Source organism: Acanthisitta chloris, unplaced genomic scaffold (genome assembly GCF_000695815.1).
Source record: "Acanthisitta chloris isolate BGI_N310 unplaced genomic scaffold, ASM69581v1 scaffold15923, whole genome shotgun sequence".
Lineage (NCBI taxonomy): Eukaryota > Metazoa > Chordata > Aves > Passeriformes > Acanthisittidae > Acanthisitta > Acanthisitta chloris.
In genome coordinates, this window is record NW_008666786.1 from 61509 (window position 1) to 79554 (window position 18046).

Below are 18046 nucleotides of genomic sequence, written 5' to 3' on the forward strand. Positions count from 1 at the left end.
TCATATTCCCACCCTGAATACATCCCTGTGCAGTGCCTTCTGCTCTAACTGCTGACCAAATTAGTGTGCTCCTCCAGCTAATTTAATCCATACTTCTAGGACATTGCAGCTCCTTCTATTCACTTATTCTCTCAGTTTTGGTTGCTAAAAGGTGGCAGGAGCTGAGCACAAGTTGTTGGCCACAGGAAGGAGTAGGGAAGGCAGAGCTCCACACTTGCTGCTGTCATGCTCATACAGGTCCAAGTCCTTATGTAATAAGGGCTGGACACGTTTCCACAAGCTCAGAGGAAGGCACTGAGCACGACACTGGTGTTTAAAGCAGGAGCACTGATCACTGGAGATCAGCATTCCTCCTGGCAGAAAGCAACATCTGCATGGACTAAAGCACTGCTGACTTCTCACAGTTCAACTGCCAAGGCAGAACATGTCAGCTGGGAAATACTCTGTGGTATTTGGGGGTTTAGGCCATCACTACTGTTTGCAAGATTATTATTTGTGTTCAAGACACAACTGGATATGGCACTCAGTGCTCTGGTCTAGCTGACAAGGTGGACATCAGTCACAGGTTGGACTTGATGATCTCAGAGGTCTTTCCAACCTCAACGATTCGGTGGGTTTTGTGTTTTAAAGACCCAAAATGGTCAATGCCAGCAGAGAAGTTCCTCACCCAGTGAGTACAAAGCACACAACTAGCTAAACACCTCTCTAGCCACTAGAGCTATTGCCTTCACTGCAGTAATCACTGCTAATTTCTGAGCTAGGCTACTCATCTCAGTTCTCTGAGAGACTTAGTTCAACAGCTCCCTGAACCACAGTGAGACCTTGCAGCTTGCTCTGAAGAGACACAAGCACAGAGCTGGCCCAGGGCAGCGCTCTGCGACACGGGACCGCGCGCTCCCTGGGGCTTGGGAAGACACTAACCAAGTTAACTTCAGTCCTCCCCAGCTGGGAAAAAACTCAGTGCACTGATTCATCACAGCAAAGAGACGCTGTGTTGGAGGAGATGGCAGTGGCACAGGGGGAACCCCAGGGCCAGCCATGGTGACCCAAAACCTGGCTGAGCATTGCTGACACAGTTCCTTACCAGCTTGGCTAAGGTTTCTTCCTTTCCATGTACCCAAACCCACTGTGATGTGGCCCTAAGTATACTGCTAACAAGTCTAAAGCATCATGAGTGTGATTAATAGCTCTCCATGCCTAAAGTCACTCTGTGTTTCCATAACTTATCTCTGATTAAGAGCCGTGAGACTTCCAAGCCCATTTTTACTATTTTCCCCCTACACAGCCTTGTAAGCAGTAATAAATATCCACGTTTTGTAAGAGAGACATTTCTCAGGACATGCCTTGGTGTACATTTCTTACCAGTAACACACAAACTACCACAGGACAGAACTAAACAAAGAGACATCAGACATGTTCCATGTATTATTTAAAGCAAGAAATACTTTTCAGCTGAGACACAGGAGGAGAAATTAGCATCCAAACCACAACAAAACATGCTGTCAGCTGTTGGAGATGTAGATTCATCTATGGTGTGAGGGGAGGTGAAACAGCCTCGAGAAATTCTAAGCTAGTTGAGGAGAAACCAAAGTAGCAACAGGTTGGGCTGGGAGAGCTGTCTGGGTCACTGTGACACCCTGGCAGAGGGTCACCAGCTGGGGATCCCCAAACGACCCTAGGAGCAGCACTTTGCTTGTACCATACTGCAGATGAGCTGAGTCACCCAGCAAATGGGATTTCAAAGCTTGCTGCATACAAAGATTTTGTCTCAAACAGTGAAGAAAAGCTGAAAACATGTTTTAGACAAAGGGAGAGGAAAAGGGAAGGAAGAAGAAGAGTTATGTTGAGAGCTTCCCAAGTAAAGAGAAAGGCACCACAACAAAACAGGTTAAAACATTCAGGATTAGGCTACTTCTTTCTAGTCTGTCTTTTGCAAGGTTAAAAGATGAGGAGTACCATACCTGTTTAGCGTGGGGATGTTCCCTCTGTAATCAAACAACCACAGTTAGTCACAGACTGGTTAGTGAGAGCCACAATAAAGAATGATCATCAAGCTGATGCACACACCAGCAACAACTTCACCATGGACTAACCCCCAGTTTGTCAGCTACCAGGTACAATTCCACGTCAGGGACCCTGAGGAGTCACCCACTGCCTGACTGTGCTCACCTTAGCTGCCATGGGCAGGAGCCAGACCGTGCAGGAACATGCAAGGAATAACACACCCCAGGAAAACACTCTGGATCTGCAATGTACCCCATGTTCCTATCACACCTCATACCATCCCCAGTTCAATCCTTTGCATACACTCAGTCAGTGAGACCAGCACACCCTGACAGAACAGCAAACAGCAGAGATGCAGCAAAGGAGCATATCATGCAGGGAAATCGCAACAGGTTCAGGCAAACAAGCCAAATCCTCCCTGTCAAACATCCAGGCCAAACAGCAGCCCAGGCACAACACAGGGATACAGCAAACACACACACACCACCTTGGAATGCTTCATGCTTTCAGCATTCAACACCACAAAGAACAAACTTAAGGCTCATTTATGAAAAATTTACTATTTCTTCTATAACATCAGTGCAACTCTCCACATATTGGTATGCAGACAAGGGCTTAGGGATGCACACAAGGCAGGGAGGAGTGAGGAGGGTGTTCTCACACCTGCAGGAGGACAGCACTGTCCAGCCCATGGGAACCACCATGGGAGCATGAGATGAGGTACTGCTCCATGCAAGAAGGAAAAATTGCTGTGATCTGACATGCACAATAGTAAAGGTTAAATGGAATAAAAAAATCCATGCACACAGAAGGCTTGTGCAAAGCAGAAGATGGAAAGGAGAGCTCTGAGGAGCATCTAACTGGACATTCCCCTTCCCCTTCTCTGCAGGAACGTGTAGGAGATGAAACCACATATTTCTTGACATCCTTGACCATAGGCAAGACCCCAAGTTACTGGGCATAAAATCTCTTACTGACCAGTGTATCCCCATGGTCACACTGCTAAACACCCTTCCTGCCCCTGGTGCTGTCCCAAACTATTTGGTCACAGCACAGTCACAATTACCACAAGGTGTGATGTTGTGTGCATTACTGGTAGAGGCACAAAAACTTCCTATAATCTCCTTAAGCCATACATAAAGTACAAAATTACCTACAGACGTGTCTGTTATGGGGAATAACACAACTATTTCACCTCCTTTGAGGCAGTGAGGAGAGACTGTGCTGCAGAGCCTGTGGTCAGGACTGAAGGGGCCAGGAGGCCTCAGGGGGTTGGGACTATTTTTTGAGCTTGGCAAATAGTGGGAAAGCTGCATGTGACCTCCTTCGGTTGGAAAAAATAGTCTGGAGAGGACTGGCAGTTCCTACCCCCGGCAGGAGCACTTGTGTGGCCATCCCTGGAATACTTTCAGAAAGCAGAGAGAGAAAAAACAGCTACCAAATGTTCCTTCCAGCCTCGGAAAGGAGAGCCTGGTGCCCTGCTCTGGGAATTCTCTCCAGCCACTGTCTGGAGCTGAAGGGACTGTGGCAGGAGGAAAACAGGAGACCTGGTGGCTGGAGATGGTGGTGCTCCCTGCTGCCACCTCCCTCCCCAGAGCTGACCCCAGGGTCAAATACCTTAGAACCATAGAATCCAGGTTGGAGGAGACCTTTAAGATCATTGAGTCCAACCATTAACTTGTCACTGCTGTAACTCCTAAACCATATCCTCCAGCATCAGATCCAGACACCTCTCAAACACTTCCAGGGATGCTGACTCCACCATCACCTCCCTGGGCAACACTCCTGAACACCCTTCTCACCACACCATCCCAGCACTTCTCCCTGTCTCTCCTGACCTTCTACAAAGGCCCTTCTTGCCCAAGGACTGATCTCACCAGGGATCTGCTCTACATTGATGCCACCTCCACTGTCACCACTGTTCCTTCTGCTCCCCCTGCACCTCCTGGTGATCTGAATTTGTCTCCCCTTGCCCCCTCCTTCTCTGCCCCCCTTTCCTGTGTCTAGAGCAGGAGCTCTCCCCTGGGAGCGAGCGCCAGCGCAGGGCAGAACTCTTGAAATGAGGTAGCAAAGCAGAATCAGCAGAGGTTGGGCTCAATAACCCACTTGTAGTTATTAACAGCAGTACCACAGGAGAAAGAGCAATTCCACCAGCTCTGACCAGTGCCATTCCTCTTCTGTTTCCCCATTTCTGCAGCAGAGCCCGAGCGGAAGGCTGTGAAACATGCCTCAAACCACACATTTTGATTGGGTTTTTCCTCTCCCTCTTTCTTTCCTCATTCTTCTGCTCCCTCTGTGATTCAGCCGAGCTGAATCTGCTACTGAAGTCCAATTTGCATAAAATTATCGCCGTTCCATTCAGTTTGCTGCCCCTTCCACAGCCCTTCTCTGCTCTGCTGGAAGATTTTGCCCTTTCCAAGGCAGGCAAGCCAAGGGAATGGCAGCACATCACTGCTGCCTGCTGCCTAATTAACATCAAACCTCAGCACGGGGCTGCAGGGATTTACAGGTGTCCTGGAATCATTTTCCCCTCCTCCCTCCCAGCACCAGACAGTCTCTCACAACGAGGAGAAGACTTCAGGCTACCTAATGATACCCCAGGAGTTATCCCCTCGGGGTGCCAGAGCCGGTCAGAGCCCACAGCAGCACAGCTGCTTCACTCCTGGCATCCAAACACTGCTGTAAGAGGCTCTTCTAGCCACCAGTCCACAGAAAACACTACCATTTTGTCAGAAATTCAAATGTTGTATCACTGTAAAATGATAGTAGGAAGGAATCTCTACACACTGCTCTAAGTGTGAGAGAGTTTTGGGTTCTTATTCTTCTATAAACCTGTTTGAAACAGTGATATTGAATTTGGCTTTCAGCCTTTGAAATGGTTTCTACCTCTAAGCTAAGGAAGAGGCTGACAGAAAAGAACAATCAAAATACCCCATAGATGATAAAACATCAAGAGACAGCAAAGGAGAGATCATGCTTAAGCCTTGAAACCAGCAACACTGAAGTCCATGGAAGGTGTCAACAAACATCCACAAGCACAGAGGGAGGAGATTCTGGGCAAAACCAAGCACAGCATAGTTGAGACATTTATACTGATGGAAGTATCCTTGGATGGGGCTTGGAGCAACCTGGTCTAAAGGTGTCCCTGTCCATGGCAGGGGGTTGGGACTAGATGATCCCTAAGGTCCTTCCTACCCAAACTAATACATGGTTCAATGATGAAATACAAAGCTACTAATGACTAGGCTTGAATTCCAGCCCAGAAGCATCAAGGACAGCAGGATGCAGTCCCAAGAATGAACTCAACTCAAATAAGTCTATAGGCTGTACATCCATGTTTGTCATGTCTCCATTCCCAGCTCCAAAGGCAAGTAGGGAGTGCTACTATCAGATATCCTGTTTATCAGGTTCCCAAAGTAAAACTTGCTTTAAAGCTAAGGAAGCCAATTATCAAAACTTAAAGCCTTCACCTGCAGTGCCAAAACCTTCTTTCATTTCCACCTTCCAACAGTACACCCTGATCTACATCCCTCAGGACATCTCAAGGCCAAGTGTGGCAGCTGGGGGTGGCACATGGGACAAAGGGAAGGTGTGGGCTCAGTGCCTGGAGGGACTGGGAGGGCATGGATGAGGCACCAGGGAGCAAACCAGGCTGGCTCATACCTCAGTTTCCTTTGTGGTATCCCTGCCCCATCCCAAATAAAGACACATCCAGCATCAATAAGTCACCTTGTCATCTGACACAGGGAACACATCTACCTCTGAGAAAAAAAACAGGGATCTGTTTTGTGGGAACACATCTACCTCTGAGTTCTTCCCTCCTGATCCTCTAGCACATCTGCTCCTGGGGAAGGAGAGGTCAGGGGAGCAGCTGAGCACCCTGGCTGGGGGAAGGAGGTGAGCTGGAGGAAGGGGATGCTTTGGCAGGAGCAGTGCAGCAGCACAGAGCTGCAGCAGGCTCCAAGAGCTGGCTACAGCAGACAATGTCCCAGTTTAATTTAAACCTTACAGCTTCAGACATAAGAAAGGCTGTTGGAAAGCAGGAGAGGAGAGGGGATTAGAAAAAAAACACTTTTGTTGAAAACGCACTATAATTCCCTCTCCTCGACACACAATGTTTCTTTGAACAGATTTTAAGCTAAGATTAGGCAAGGCCTGTTTCATGTGCTGAACACCTCAGAAAGGCCTTTCAGTGTCTGTCACCTGGGCTGCCATCCTCACAAAGGCAGCTGAACCCTCTGAACACCAGTCAATATTCCAGCAGCTTCCCATCTCAGCAGGGCAGGCTGAACAAGAGGGAAGCAAAGCACAGCTCCAAACAGGGCTCATTTCTTCCTCACATCTCTCTCCCCAGGACTCTAGCTGGCTGAAAGAGGCAGGTTATCTCAAGGCAAGGGCTCTGCACACAGCAGTTGTTTGCAGTCCCCTCTGCAGCATGTAGCCATCAGCATCCTGCAGATCCCCTTGGATCGCTTCCTCCAGATTGGATTTCAGCAGCAGCTCTGCTTGGAGAGGGCTCCCAGACCCCATTTACTGCCAGATGGTGACACTGCACTGCTCATCTGCCCTGCACTGGGCAGAGGGAATGAGCTTGGATCTGTAAAGCCTCTGTGATTTTCAGTCTGAGCTGTTTTCCTGCCCTTGCCATCGGGATCAGTGGGATTCTTACATTAGGATGTTTTCTATTAATTTAAGCAAATCACTCCCAAACAGTTTCTGCCCACAAAACCCACCAGGAGCAGGTTGCATTTCTGTGACTTTGTCAGCAGATTTAACAGTCTTTCTTCCCTCTCTGCTTCCACATGAAGCTTTCCTGTGGGCAGCTGATGGCAGCTCCAAGGTATGGACTGAGATTGTCTCTGCCACAACTAAGTAAAGGCTCTGCAGGGCTAAATGCCACTAATAAAGAATTTAAACATAAATCCATACATTCCATTAGAATTTCAGCCATTATCAGTTTGCCATTTTCTCTACAGGATTATTTTCAGTAAAATTTGGGCTCTCAGAGGTTCACAGAAATCTGACACAAAAGGGACCAGGGTTTAAAAATAGCTGTCAAAGTGCTGAAAAATGTGTGGCACCTTACAATAGCAGCTCCAAAAGTGACTGCTCTCCTAAGGGCTGTCTGGTGTCTGCCCCTGCTCCAGCAGGACTTAGCCCTCCAGAGCCTCCAGGGATATTTTGGGATACTTTGGCTCTGGGGTTTGTCCTTGAAATGCATTTTTAGCCTTTCAGTCTGAAAGTTCATGGTACAGAAGATACAGAAAAGCACATGATGAACGTAGAACATGGTCAAGAACAACAAAGAAGACTAAAGCAGGACAGTGTCAGAGTCCGGAGATTTCTGTGTCTTGGGTTTAACATTAGGTGTATCCTCAGAGCTCCTCAAACCCTCAAACCTGTGCCACTGTCAGCCCTGGAGACTCTGTCCTGGCACACAACAGCCACACAAGAGCTTCAGCAAGAAGCTGCATCAAGCAGCAGGAGGGAAATTCACCACTAGCAGTGGAGGTGCTCCTCAAAGGAGCTGCAGGTGGCTGTGCAGGTGGTGGACCTGTCCCTGAGCCTCAAGGGGACAAGGACTGCGATGCTTTTTGGGTCACCCATCAGCAGTGCTGATGGTTGAGGAGCAGAACTGAGCTCAGAGCATTGCCCAGGCCTGTTCAGCACAAGGGGAGAGGAGGGTTCAGGACAAAGAGTGTTCCTGGGGCAGGTGACACTTCTCTTCCAGCTGACCTTGTCCCATTAAGCACAGAACAGAGCAGAGCTCAGCATGGGCAGGCCAAAAATCCCCAAGCAGCAAAGGTAACCGAGGCCAGCAGAGTAGAAATGCAGAAAGAACGAAGGGGGAAAGAGACTATTATAAAGGAGCACTAAAAATAGTATGCAATTATTTACAAATCTCCCAGAAACGCATAAACAGATGAGCCCAAACACATGTCCTGTCCGGAGCCGGAGCAGGTTGTACTGCTGGTTGAGGACAGTCATTCATTTCCAGCAAACCAGATTCCCAAAGCCATTTCAGAAAAGCTCCTGATGGATTCTCAATGAAGCGAGACTGGGCCCCACCAAAAATCAAACGAGGAGAAGGATGTTTGGAAACAAAGGAGGGAAGGGGCAGAGGGAAGGAGCAGCGCGGAGCCACAGTGGCACCCGGCGGCCGCGGGACTCACTGCGGCACTGCAGGGACAGCACAGCACAGGGCACAGCACCTGCGACACCTTCCTGAGCCACAAACACAGCACATGGGCCTGCGGAACCAGCCTGGCCTGCTGCAAGGGACTCTGCCCATGGCAGGGGTTGGAACGAGATGAGCTTTGAGGTCCTTCCAACCCAAACTATTTGAGGATTCTCTAAAGTTCTGCTAATCAAGTTTGTTTGGTTTTCTTCTTTTAAATGCACTAGAGATGCCATCCCCTGCTCTAGGCAGGGCAGCAGGAGTTGATGCTTGTGGTTTCACTCATGAGAAATGCAGAATTCTGACTGAAAACCAAAGTGTGCCAACTCCAGTGTGTCTATAGAGAACATTCACACGTTCTGTCTGCTCTGTCACAAAAACACAGGCTAGGACAGGAGTCACCTTCTCCAGCAAAGCCAGAGCCAACACAGACAGCTGGAAAGGGCTGGCAGGAAGGGGACAGAGTCTGTTTGACTGTTCTTTATTACAATTCCTATTCATTGATTAATCTGTCTGGAATTGTCTCTTCTGGAAGGCTTAGGATTCCACCAGAACTGAAGCTCTAGAAGAAAGTTAACACCCAAGCTGAAGTTATAAATCAGAAAACACATCAAAACTGTATCATACTTAAAATAATCTAAACTGTTCAAACTACAACCCCCAGCTCCTGAGGCTTTAACCAACTCAGGAGAAGGAACTGGGCAATGCAGGGAGTTATCTTAAATAACTGATGTGTATTTGAGGCTCTCCCTTTATTCACTAATCCTACCACAAGTTTTCTTTGCCAAGGCAGATGAGCCCCTCATAACCCTCCAATTCCACAGGCACCCAAAGGCATGAGCTGACCTGTTGGGGTGGGAGGTGGGCAGCATGAACTGGAACTCCACCACGCAGGTGTTGTCCTTCAGCTGTCGGTGCTGGACACTGTTCAACTCATAGGCAATATATGCTCTCCGGACATAGACCTGGTGAGAGAGAAACTCAGTCAGCTTCACTGTGCTGAGGAAGCAGAAAGAGAGAAAAAAGACAAAAAATACACCAGAGACCTCAAAAGTATTAAAAACCAAACAGATATCTCCAAATTAGCATCTAGAAAGAACTATATTTGTTCTAATTGCTGTGATTCAACCAGAATTTAAAGTTATTCCTTGAGGAAGGCAGGACAGAACCACCAGCACAAGGGGCACAGAGTGGGCTGACCCCATCCTCTGACAGCAGCTTCACTTCCTCCTTTCAACCACCTAAGTCTTCTTCACATGAAGAAGAACAAAATCTCAGTCAATCATGAACATTAATGCTGTTAAATGCCAGACTCCAACCACGCCAGGTTCTACACAACCTGCAGCTCTCCTGATCTTGCAGGGTAACAGTGCTCAAAACAAATCAAAACCCCCAGAAAAGTTAAAAATACTCATTTTTTTTTTCAATGGGAATAAACTTACCTCTAAAGCTGCCATTCTTACCACCTGGTTACTGTGGTAGAAGAAGTTGGGGAGCACATCAAAGATGGATGTCTCGGACAAAATGAGTTTCTAGAAGAGATCACATTAAGCAGGGACTTAAAAAAGAACTTCAGGGTCAGGCAAAACAGGAAAAATCCCAAATCAAGACTGACTAGTTCTGATTTCTGAGCTTTTCCTGTTGTCCATCAAGGATTAGGAACTTTTTAGAATTATAGAATCATGGAATGGGTTGAGTTGGAAGGACCTTAAAGCTCATCTCATCCCATCCCATGTCAGGGGCACCTTCCACCAGCCCAGATTGCTCCAAGACCCATCCAACCTGGTCCTGAACGCTATCAGGGGGACAGCCACAGCCAGCTGGGACCACTGCCCTGGGGAACTGTTTCAGTGCCCAACCACCCTCTGGGTGAAGAACCTTTTCCTAATTCCCAATCTGAACTTCTCCTGGAACAGCTTCACTCCATTTCCTCCTGCCTGGTGAGCAGAGAGATCAGCACCTCTTCTCTTCTGTCCCCTGTGAGGAAGGTGCTCACTGCCGTGAGATGCAGGAATGAAAACAAAAAAGGGGGAGAAGTTGGAAACCAAACGAATGCAATGAAAAGCCACAAGGACTAGAGGTGAGATTTAATACAGAAACATGAAGATAGGCAAAAAGAAAGCAGCTTGGTGGATACCTGCAGATTCTCAAGGTAGAACTGGTTGGAAACCAGACCAATACCATTACAGGCCACAAGGACCTTGGGACCAGAGGTGAGATTTAACAGAGGAACATGAAGATAAGCAAGAGGGAAGCAGGGGAGCAGCTTGGTGGATACCTGCAGGTTCTCGATGCAGAACTGGTGGCCATACATGTCGATGGCAGACAGGAAAATGGACTCCACCTGGTTGTGCCGCAGCTCGTAGGATGGCAGGTGGGAAGCAATGAGAACCTGGGAACCACAAACACAAGGAATGTCAGTGAAAGAGCCTCTCTGGGCCACTAGCAGGAGGCTGGCACCTCCAAGCACAACCAGCCTGTTCCATCCCTGGAGAGCAAACTGGTTTCTCCTGTGAATCCTCTGGCACTTGGGTGATGCTGCAAACTCTCTCCCCTCCCAGGCATCATTTGTGTGTCTGCTCCGTTTGTATTATTGGCAATTCCCCACGGAGAACAGGAACAGCTTCAATCAAGTTCCATCAGTGCATGTGATTTAGCAGTGCAGAGCTGCTGGTCCTGGGGGTTGCCCGAGCTGTTAACTGGGAAGCAGAGCTGGCAGGCAGCAGCTGTGGGGAGCTCTGCGCTGGGGCTGCCATGCACAGCTCCCACCCAGGGCCAGGCAATAAATGCCCAACAGAGGTAGGAAGGGGAAGCAGTTTGCAGGGAAAATGAAGTGAAGGAGCAACACGAGGACTGCAGGACCATCCCCAGAGTGTTGCTGAGAGGTTCAGTAACTGAACGGTTCAAGGACACAAACACAATCCTGGAGGAAACAAAAGGTCACTGAGCAGCTTCAAACACCCTGTTCATGTTCAACAGTCAAGCTCTGAAATAAAAGGAGATCCACAACGTGTCAGCTTTCCTGCTAAAGGACTTCCAGGCTGGAGATGGGGACTGCGGAGTGGGAGGAGTGACCAGACTTTGTGAAACCATTGTGCCCTCTCAGCCCCTCCTGGCAACAGAGAAAGGGTTAAACTAACCCACCAAAGAGGAAGCTCACAGCAATATCCATGTGGCTATAAGGCATTCAAATGAGTTCTGTACCAGGCTCTTGGAACTGACAGTATCAAGAGCTTTTCCAATTACTTTCAGGTTAGAACAAAATTGACAAGGCACAACTCATAAGCTAGAGGAAACTGCAAGACCAACATCATTCTTTGTGAGAATTCAGTAGCAGATGCAAAGAACATCTGGTTCTTGTGTAAATGGCTCTGGACACACTGATTCACAATTGTACAGCAGCTGAGGAACCCGGAGAGCATGTCCTGGCTGTTCCTGCACGATCCAGGCAGCCGGTGCTTGTCAGGTTACAAAGCCAGCAGGAACCACACTGACCATGTCTGTCCATTTCCCTGTCACACAAACCATGTTTAACCAGTTAACTGCTGTGTGACCCAGACAAAACTTCGTGAAGCTTCAGGGACAAAGGAATCCATCAACTCCAAATATCACAGCTATGGGGAACCCACTGCGGTCTTAGCCTGTCCCCATGGCTAATCACTGGCTAATTAGCTTTGCTGTCAAAGCACTGCTCACAGGATCTACTCTCCACGTCTGCATAGCAATCAACATAAACACCAGGAGAGACTTCCCAAAGGGATGAGCTCCTGGCAGGGATCTGTGGGGACTGTGCTCCCTTACCTGCCGCGCTCGCAGGGCCACCTTGGCGTTGGTCGTCTTGCTGAGCTGGGTCAGCTCTGTCAGAATGTTGATCAGCTCATCTGTCAAGGTGGGGTCACGGCCACAGAGCTGGTCCTGACAGCAGAGAGAGATGGAAGTGTTTAGAACAGAGGGAAAGCAACTCCCTCAGTGGAGTTTAACCTGAAATAAACTAGAGTGTGATGGCATCTCTAGAAACAATCACACAGATCTCTCAGGGAGACAGAACATACTCAAACCACTCTGATTAAACAATCTGAGCTCCTAACTCTGACCAGACTGCCATCCCCTCCTGGCCAGTCCTGGGCCAGCAAACATCAAAGTGATTGCTCCCAAAGAAAGTTCTCTGTGTTCACCCAGCCCAGGACACTGTGGGAATTCACAGTGAATAATTCAAGAGCTGCCTTTGTTGGATTTGAAACACAAATTCCTGGGTGTTGTGATGCTGCTGCAGGGAACAGAAACCCAATAGGACACAGGACACCTGCCATGCCACTGTAACATGCCCTGTTAAGGCCTGGACATGCACAGAGCAGCCAGGTAAGGGCAGAAAATGAACATACAACAACACATCACAGCATATTTCAACCAGCAGATGAAGGATGAAGTAGTTCCCACCCTGCCTGAAATGCCTGCTGGCTAAATAGGTGAATGATGGCAGCATAACACTATTAGTAAAACCATCCTCGGAGCCCCTGGTTAATAATGGATTCCTGGGATACATCAATAACAGCCACACAGGCTTTGAGGCACTTGGACATGACGTTGGCCTTGGAGGATGAACTTAACCCACCTCACAGAAACAGCTTAGCCACCCATACAACACCACAGCCTTCACCATGGTGCCACCAAAGGTGCCACAAGGTCCCTCAGACATGAAGAGTTGGAAGAGGAATGATCCAAAAATAGTGATGTGCCCCAAAACCCAGAGGAACCCAGCTGTGACATCAGTGACCAAAGGCACACCATCCCTCCCGACCCCCACTGCCACTCCAGGGGAGAAGTCCTCGTGACACTCATGAGGGTAACCCCATGGCAAGGCCTTGGCACCATGTTGGCAGTGACTGCACCAATGGCAATCAGATCACCCAGTGGTTCTTCCATCACAGGCACCACCACCTCTCTAGCATCCTGAGTTCTAGCAAACTTGGATCTTGGCCTCCACTTGAGTGGAAACAACTGGATGAATGACCAAACAGGAAGGGAAAAGGGAAACTCCTTTAGGTCTCCCGGTGTTGCCCATTTTGCCCCTTGCTCCCTCAGATGACCAACACATAGACCCAGCGTGGCTCTACCTCCACGACACGGCCCACACAGAGGTGATAAAGTTGACCAAAAGTTCCAGTCCCATTTTAGCCAGCACTAGGCAGGATGACAAGAGCAGAACAAAGCAGGATGTTGGTGCTGTGCTGGCTTTGCCTGCACGGATTGGCACAGGCAGCAGCAAAGCCTCAGCCCAGCTCCCTGACAAGGCTAACGCCTCGCCGGCACCGCCGAGTAATTACACACTTGAGTGACTGGACTCTGAGGGAAATTGAAGGCCTGAGCTGAGAACAGCTGCCATTTTCTCTCTCCATCACGCCAGCATGATTACTTGAGAAATGAACAGCCCCAGCTCAAAGCTACTCCAGAATTCTCAGAGGAAATATGGCTCCGTGTTCCAATAATGAGATTCTTAAGGCAAGCGTTACTTACAATCACAGAGCTCCGAGAGGGGCACAGAGGGAAAGGGGAAAGGAGAGCCAGGGAGGGAGTGTCTGACAGCAGAGGGTGAGAACTCAGCCCTGGCAAAGCTGGGACACCTCCTTTGCTTCCCAGTCACCACGAGGATGGTCAGTAGGGATGTGGTGTGGGCAGCAACAGAAGATGGTATGAGGGAGGGAGAGGGAAAAGGAAAATACAGGGAAAAGGAAAGGGAAAAGGAAAATACAGGGAAAAGGAAAATACAGGGAAAAGGAAAATACAGGGAAAAGGAAAATACAGGGAAAAGGAAAGGAAAGGGAAAAGGAAAATACAGGGAAAAGGAAAATACAGGGAAAAGGAAAATACAGGGAAAAGGAAAATACAGGGAAAAGGAAAATACAGGGAAAAGGAAAATACAGGGAAAAGGAAAATACAGGGAAAAGGAAAATACAGGGAAAAGGAAAATACAGGGAAAAGGAAAATACAGGGAAAAGGAAAATACAGGGAAAAGGAAAATACAGGGAAAAGGAAAATACAGGGAAAAGGAAAATACAGGGAAAAGGAAAATACAGGGAAAAGGAAAATACAGGGAAAAGGAAAATACAGGGAAAAGGAAAATACAGGGAAAAGGAAAATACAGGGAAAAGGAAAATACAGGGAAAAGGAAAATACAGGGAAAAGGAAAGGGAGAGGGAGGACTGAATTGTTTTACAATTATCCTTCCTGGGAATGTACTTTACTGGGAGTTTCCCCCATTAGAGTGGGGCTGAAGTTAATGTGCACCTGCCCTAAGAGCATGGGAAGGAAGTTCCCAGTGCTGCCATTGCTGCTGCATCTCCAAGGCTGAGAGCTGCCAATCAGTCCCTTCCAAAGCATCACACACACACAAGAAGCAGCACCAGACACTCACAATGAGCATTGTGACCAGCAGGTTCTTCTTGGTGACCTGAGCGTGGGAGAAGATGTAGTTCAGCACTGCGTTCATGTCACTCTTGTTCTCTTCCCGAAGGGTGAAGACACACTTGTCATAGTGACCTGCAAGCACAAAGGCACATTTGTTTTCCAGTCTTCACACCTCTGTGTCAAGGAATACAAGTTACTAGATGGGTCTGGTTTTCTACATGTTGTTTTTGAGAATCTCCTTTGCATGGTACCTGAAGGAGCTACAGGAAAGATGGAGAGAAACTATTTACAAGGGTCTGGAGTGACAGGACAAGGGGAAATGGCTTCAAATGACAGAGGAGGGTTAGATGGGATATTGGAAGAAATCCTTCCCTGTGAGGTGCTGAGGCACTGGCACAGGTTGCCCAGAGCAGCTGTGGCTGCTCCATCCCTGGGAGTGTTCCAGGACAGGTTGGATGGGGCTTGGAGCAACCTGAGCTGGTAAAAGGTGTCCCTGCCCATGGCAGAGGAATTGGAACGAGATGAGCTTTAAGGTCCCTTCCAATCCAGACCATTCTATGATTCTGTGGTGCACACAATCAATTTTGGGAAGGAAACATTCCCACCACCACCTACTGCAAATTTTAATTCAAACATCCTACTCTTATTAACAAGTTCCAACCCCAAATGCCTCCTCTGTGAGCAATACAGAGAGGAATGGTGAGCTCAGACATTCACTCAAATGACAACCCAAATAAAATAACAGCCAAAAGCCTTGCACCATCCTCTCCTGCCAGCAAATTGAAGTGGAAATGGATCTGCAGTACCATTAGGCTGGTGCAGGTAATGGAGCAGGACAAAAGAAGAGTGGAATCTGAACTACCTGTAAGAGCCAGAGCCTGGGAATTAGCCAGGACTTCATTGCCATCTTGTGCCTGGACACAGCAGTGCAAGGCATCGATTCCAACTCTCAGCCTCAGGCTGAGCTCTCGGGTTTGTCCTCACTTAGAGGAGCATAATCTCATACAGGAGTTTGTCTTTTGAAGATTTACAGGAAAAGGAGCATTTCTGCCCTGAAAAGAGACCAGTCACACCATGACATGTAAACTGTCAATAAGATGACACAGGATGTAAAGGATGATGGATAAACCAGCAGAACAGAGCTCTGGGGTGGAGTTTGTATTTGCTTGTTGAACACTCTCATCATGAAGGCTCACAGGGGACAGAAGCTCCTCTGCACAAATCAGAATCTAACTGCAGCCCCTTGAAAACCTCACCACAAAGCTGAAGTAAGCTTTCTCAGAGGGGCCCACATGGACCCTCTGGGACCAAATGTGGCTCTTCCAGAAAGCAGCTCCTTGCTGTGCTCAGAGACTCACCATGCTGGAACTGAGTCTCCACCTTCAGATACTGTCGGAGCAGATCCATCACTACTGCCTTCATGTGGCCCCGGATCCCACTGCGGTACCTGCGGAGGGGAAGGAGTCAAACCAGCACTGAGTGAGGCTGAGTGAACACACAGCCCCTGCCACTCCAGCTGTGGGGCAGCTCAGGCTTTGCAGGGAGCCCCTGGAGGTGGCTCACCTCTGTACCAGCTGCACGATGCTCTGGGTGTTCATAAAGAAGACCTCACGCTCCGATTTGCGGTTCAGGGTGGCTGCATGACTGTCCAAGATATTGGCAATCTGAAACAGAGCAACCACATGGCAGACCCAGTCCTACAGGGGATCATCTGGCTCAACAACCAGCAGAGAAGCTGAGAACTTCTAGACACAACAGAGCTCCAGCACTGCTAAGAAAGTTAATGCCCTGACAATTACACAACATCAGTACACATTATTATAGTGGAGAGATCATCTTCCAACATCTCCTTATCTGGCCAGGCCTCCCTTAGCTGCAATCATTCTTTTTAAGGTTGCATTGGCACTACAAATTGCACTGCTGCTTATGCAGCAGACAAAAAGCAAACAAATAAATGCCCACAAGGTCACTGACACTATTACAGTGTTTCTAAACCGCCTGTGTTGAGCAGGGAACACATACCCTGTGTGTATGTGTAAAGGAGTAAAGCACAGGTAAAGGAGACAAACCTTTAAGCTCAAGTGATACAGGCAAATACCTTTCATCATGAAGATTCCCTGTTCAAACACACAGGTCCAGCTAACCTCCACACAACTCAAATTTTATCCCTCTAGAGAAGTGTGGCTGATCACCTGTTGGCTGGGAAACTGGCAGAGCACCGATGTGATGTTGCTGGCATATTGGGCCATCTCCTTCTTGATGGACTTCTCTACATTGGGTGGGATCCGTCCGGAAACGCTGGTCATGATGTCCTGAAGCTCCAGCAGAGGCAGAGATGGATCTCTCAGAGTCTTCATTAATCGTTCCACCCAGCCTTTCACCTGGGGAGAGACAAGGCAGAATGAAGATGAGCATGGAGAAGTGGATGAACAGCAAGAAAGGAAAAAAGGAAAGGGGACTCCTCCATCTCACGTTGGACATCATTTCTTCATGGAAAGGTTTTTCTTCATGGAAAAGGTTGTTAAACACTGGAATGTGCTGCCCAAGGAGATGGCAGTCACCATCCCTGAAGGTGTTCAAACAAGGAGCAGACATGGCACTTGGTGCTCTGGGCTAGTGATGATCGGTCAAAAGTTGGACTTGATGGTCTCAGAGATCTTTGCCAACCTCAATGATTTTGTGACTCTGCTGTGACTAGACCTTTCCGAGGCTGAAGGACATGAGTGCATAATGTGTGCTTGGACCCTGTGAGATCTTACTCTCTGGTGAGACTGACTAAAGGAAACAGTCTGTAAGCAAACAGACTCGACCTGGTACGAGCAGGGCAATGCTACCCTGGCTCTGGGTCCTCTGGCTGTGGCATGCAAATTGGCCAACCCTACCTCAACCTCAGAGAGTAACAGTGCTCTCACTCTGAAACAACCCAGTACCTTGCTGTTGAAGAAGGGCTCTGGCAGGCAGTATCCACTCATCACGTTGACCAGGTTATCCAGGACGTAGTGGAAGATGCGGTGCAGTTTCTCCCCTCGAAGTGCAGTGCTCTGGATCTGTGGCAATGTGCCCGTGTGCAGCTCAGCCTGCAACAAGGAACAGTGTCTGAGCCTCCTCTGTGGCATCAGCCATGGAGGCAATGTCCATCTACCCTCAGCTGGAGGCTCAGGTTTAGCTTGGAAGGATTCCCAAAGGGGAAAACGCACTTGGTTGAAAGACACACACCCACATTAGTGCTGAGGTGAGAAAAGAACAAGAATGGTACGTAAGCTTAGCCTGAATCAGAGAGAGAAACAATAACCCAAGTCCCAGTCCTCATCTGAGGGAAATAAACAGCAAAGTTACAATTCTAGTACGATGCACAAATGAGGAACTGGCTCACTGGACCATCTCTCACCACTCTCACCATCACTCCCCTATTAAAAACCCAACAAAAACATCTGTGCTTCCTACAGCTCCTCACCTGCT

General features: G+C 48.4%; 1 protein-coding gene across 1 annotated transcript in view; it reads right to left on the reverse strand.

Moving 5' to 3' along the window:
- The window catches only part of LOC103799922 (acetyl-CoA carboxylase-like), a 102630-nt gene that overhangs the window by 57592 nt on the left and 26992 nt on the right, over positions 1 to 18046 (reverse strand). Inside the window, 11 exon segments of the mRNA XM_009072277.1 lie at positions 1962 to 1985; positions 9029 to 9147; positions 9625 to 9714; positions 10461 to 10574; positions 11984 to 12097; positions 14595 to 14719; positions 15946 to 16034; positions 16151 to 16251; positions 16780 to 16968; positions 17518 to 17683; positions 18042 to 18046. The exon segment at positions 18042 to 18046 is cut by the window's right edge and continues 114 nt beyond it. Of these exon segments, the coding sequence (XP_009070525.1) occupies positions 1962 to 1985; positions 9029 to 9147; positions 9625 to 9714; positions 10461 to 10574; positions 11984 to 12097; positions 14595 to 14719; positions 15946 to 16034; positions 16151 to 16251; positions 16780 to 16968; positions 17518 to 17683; positions 18042 to 18046 (1136 nt within the window).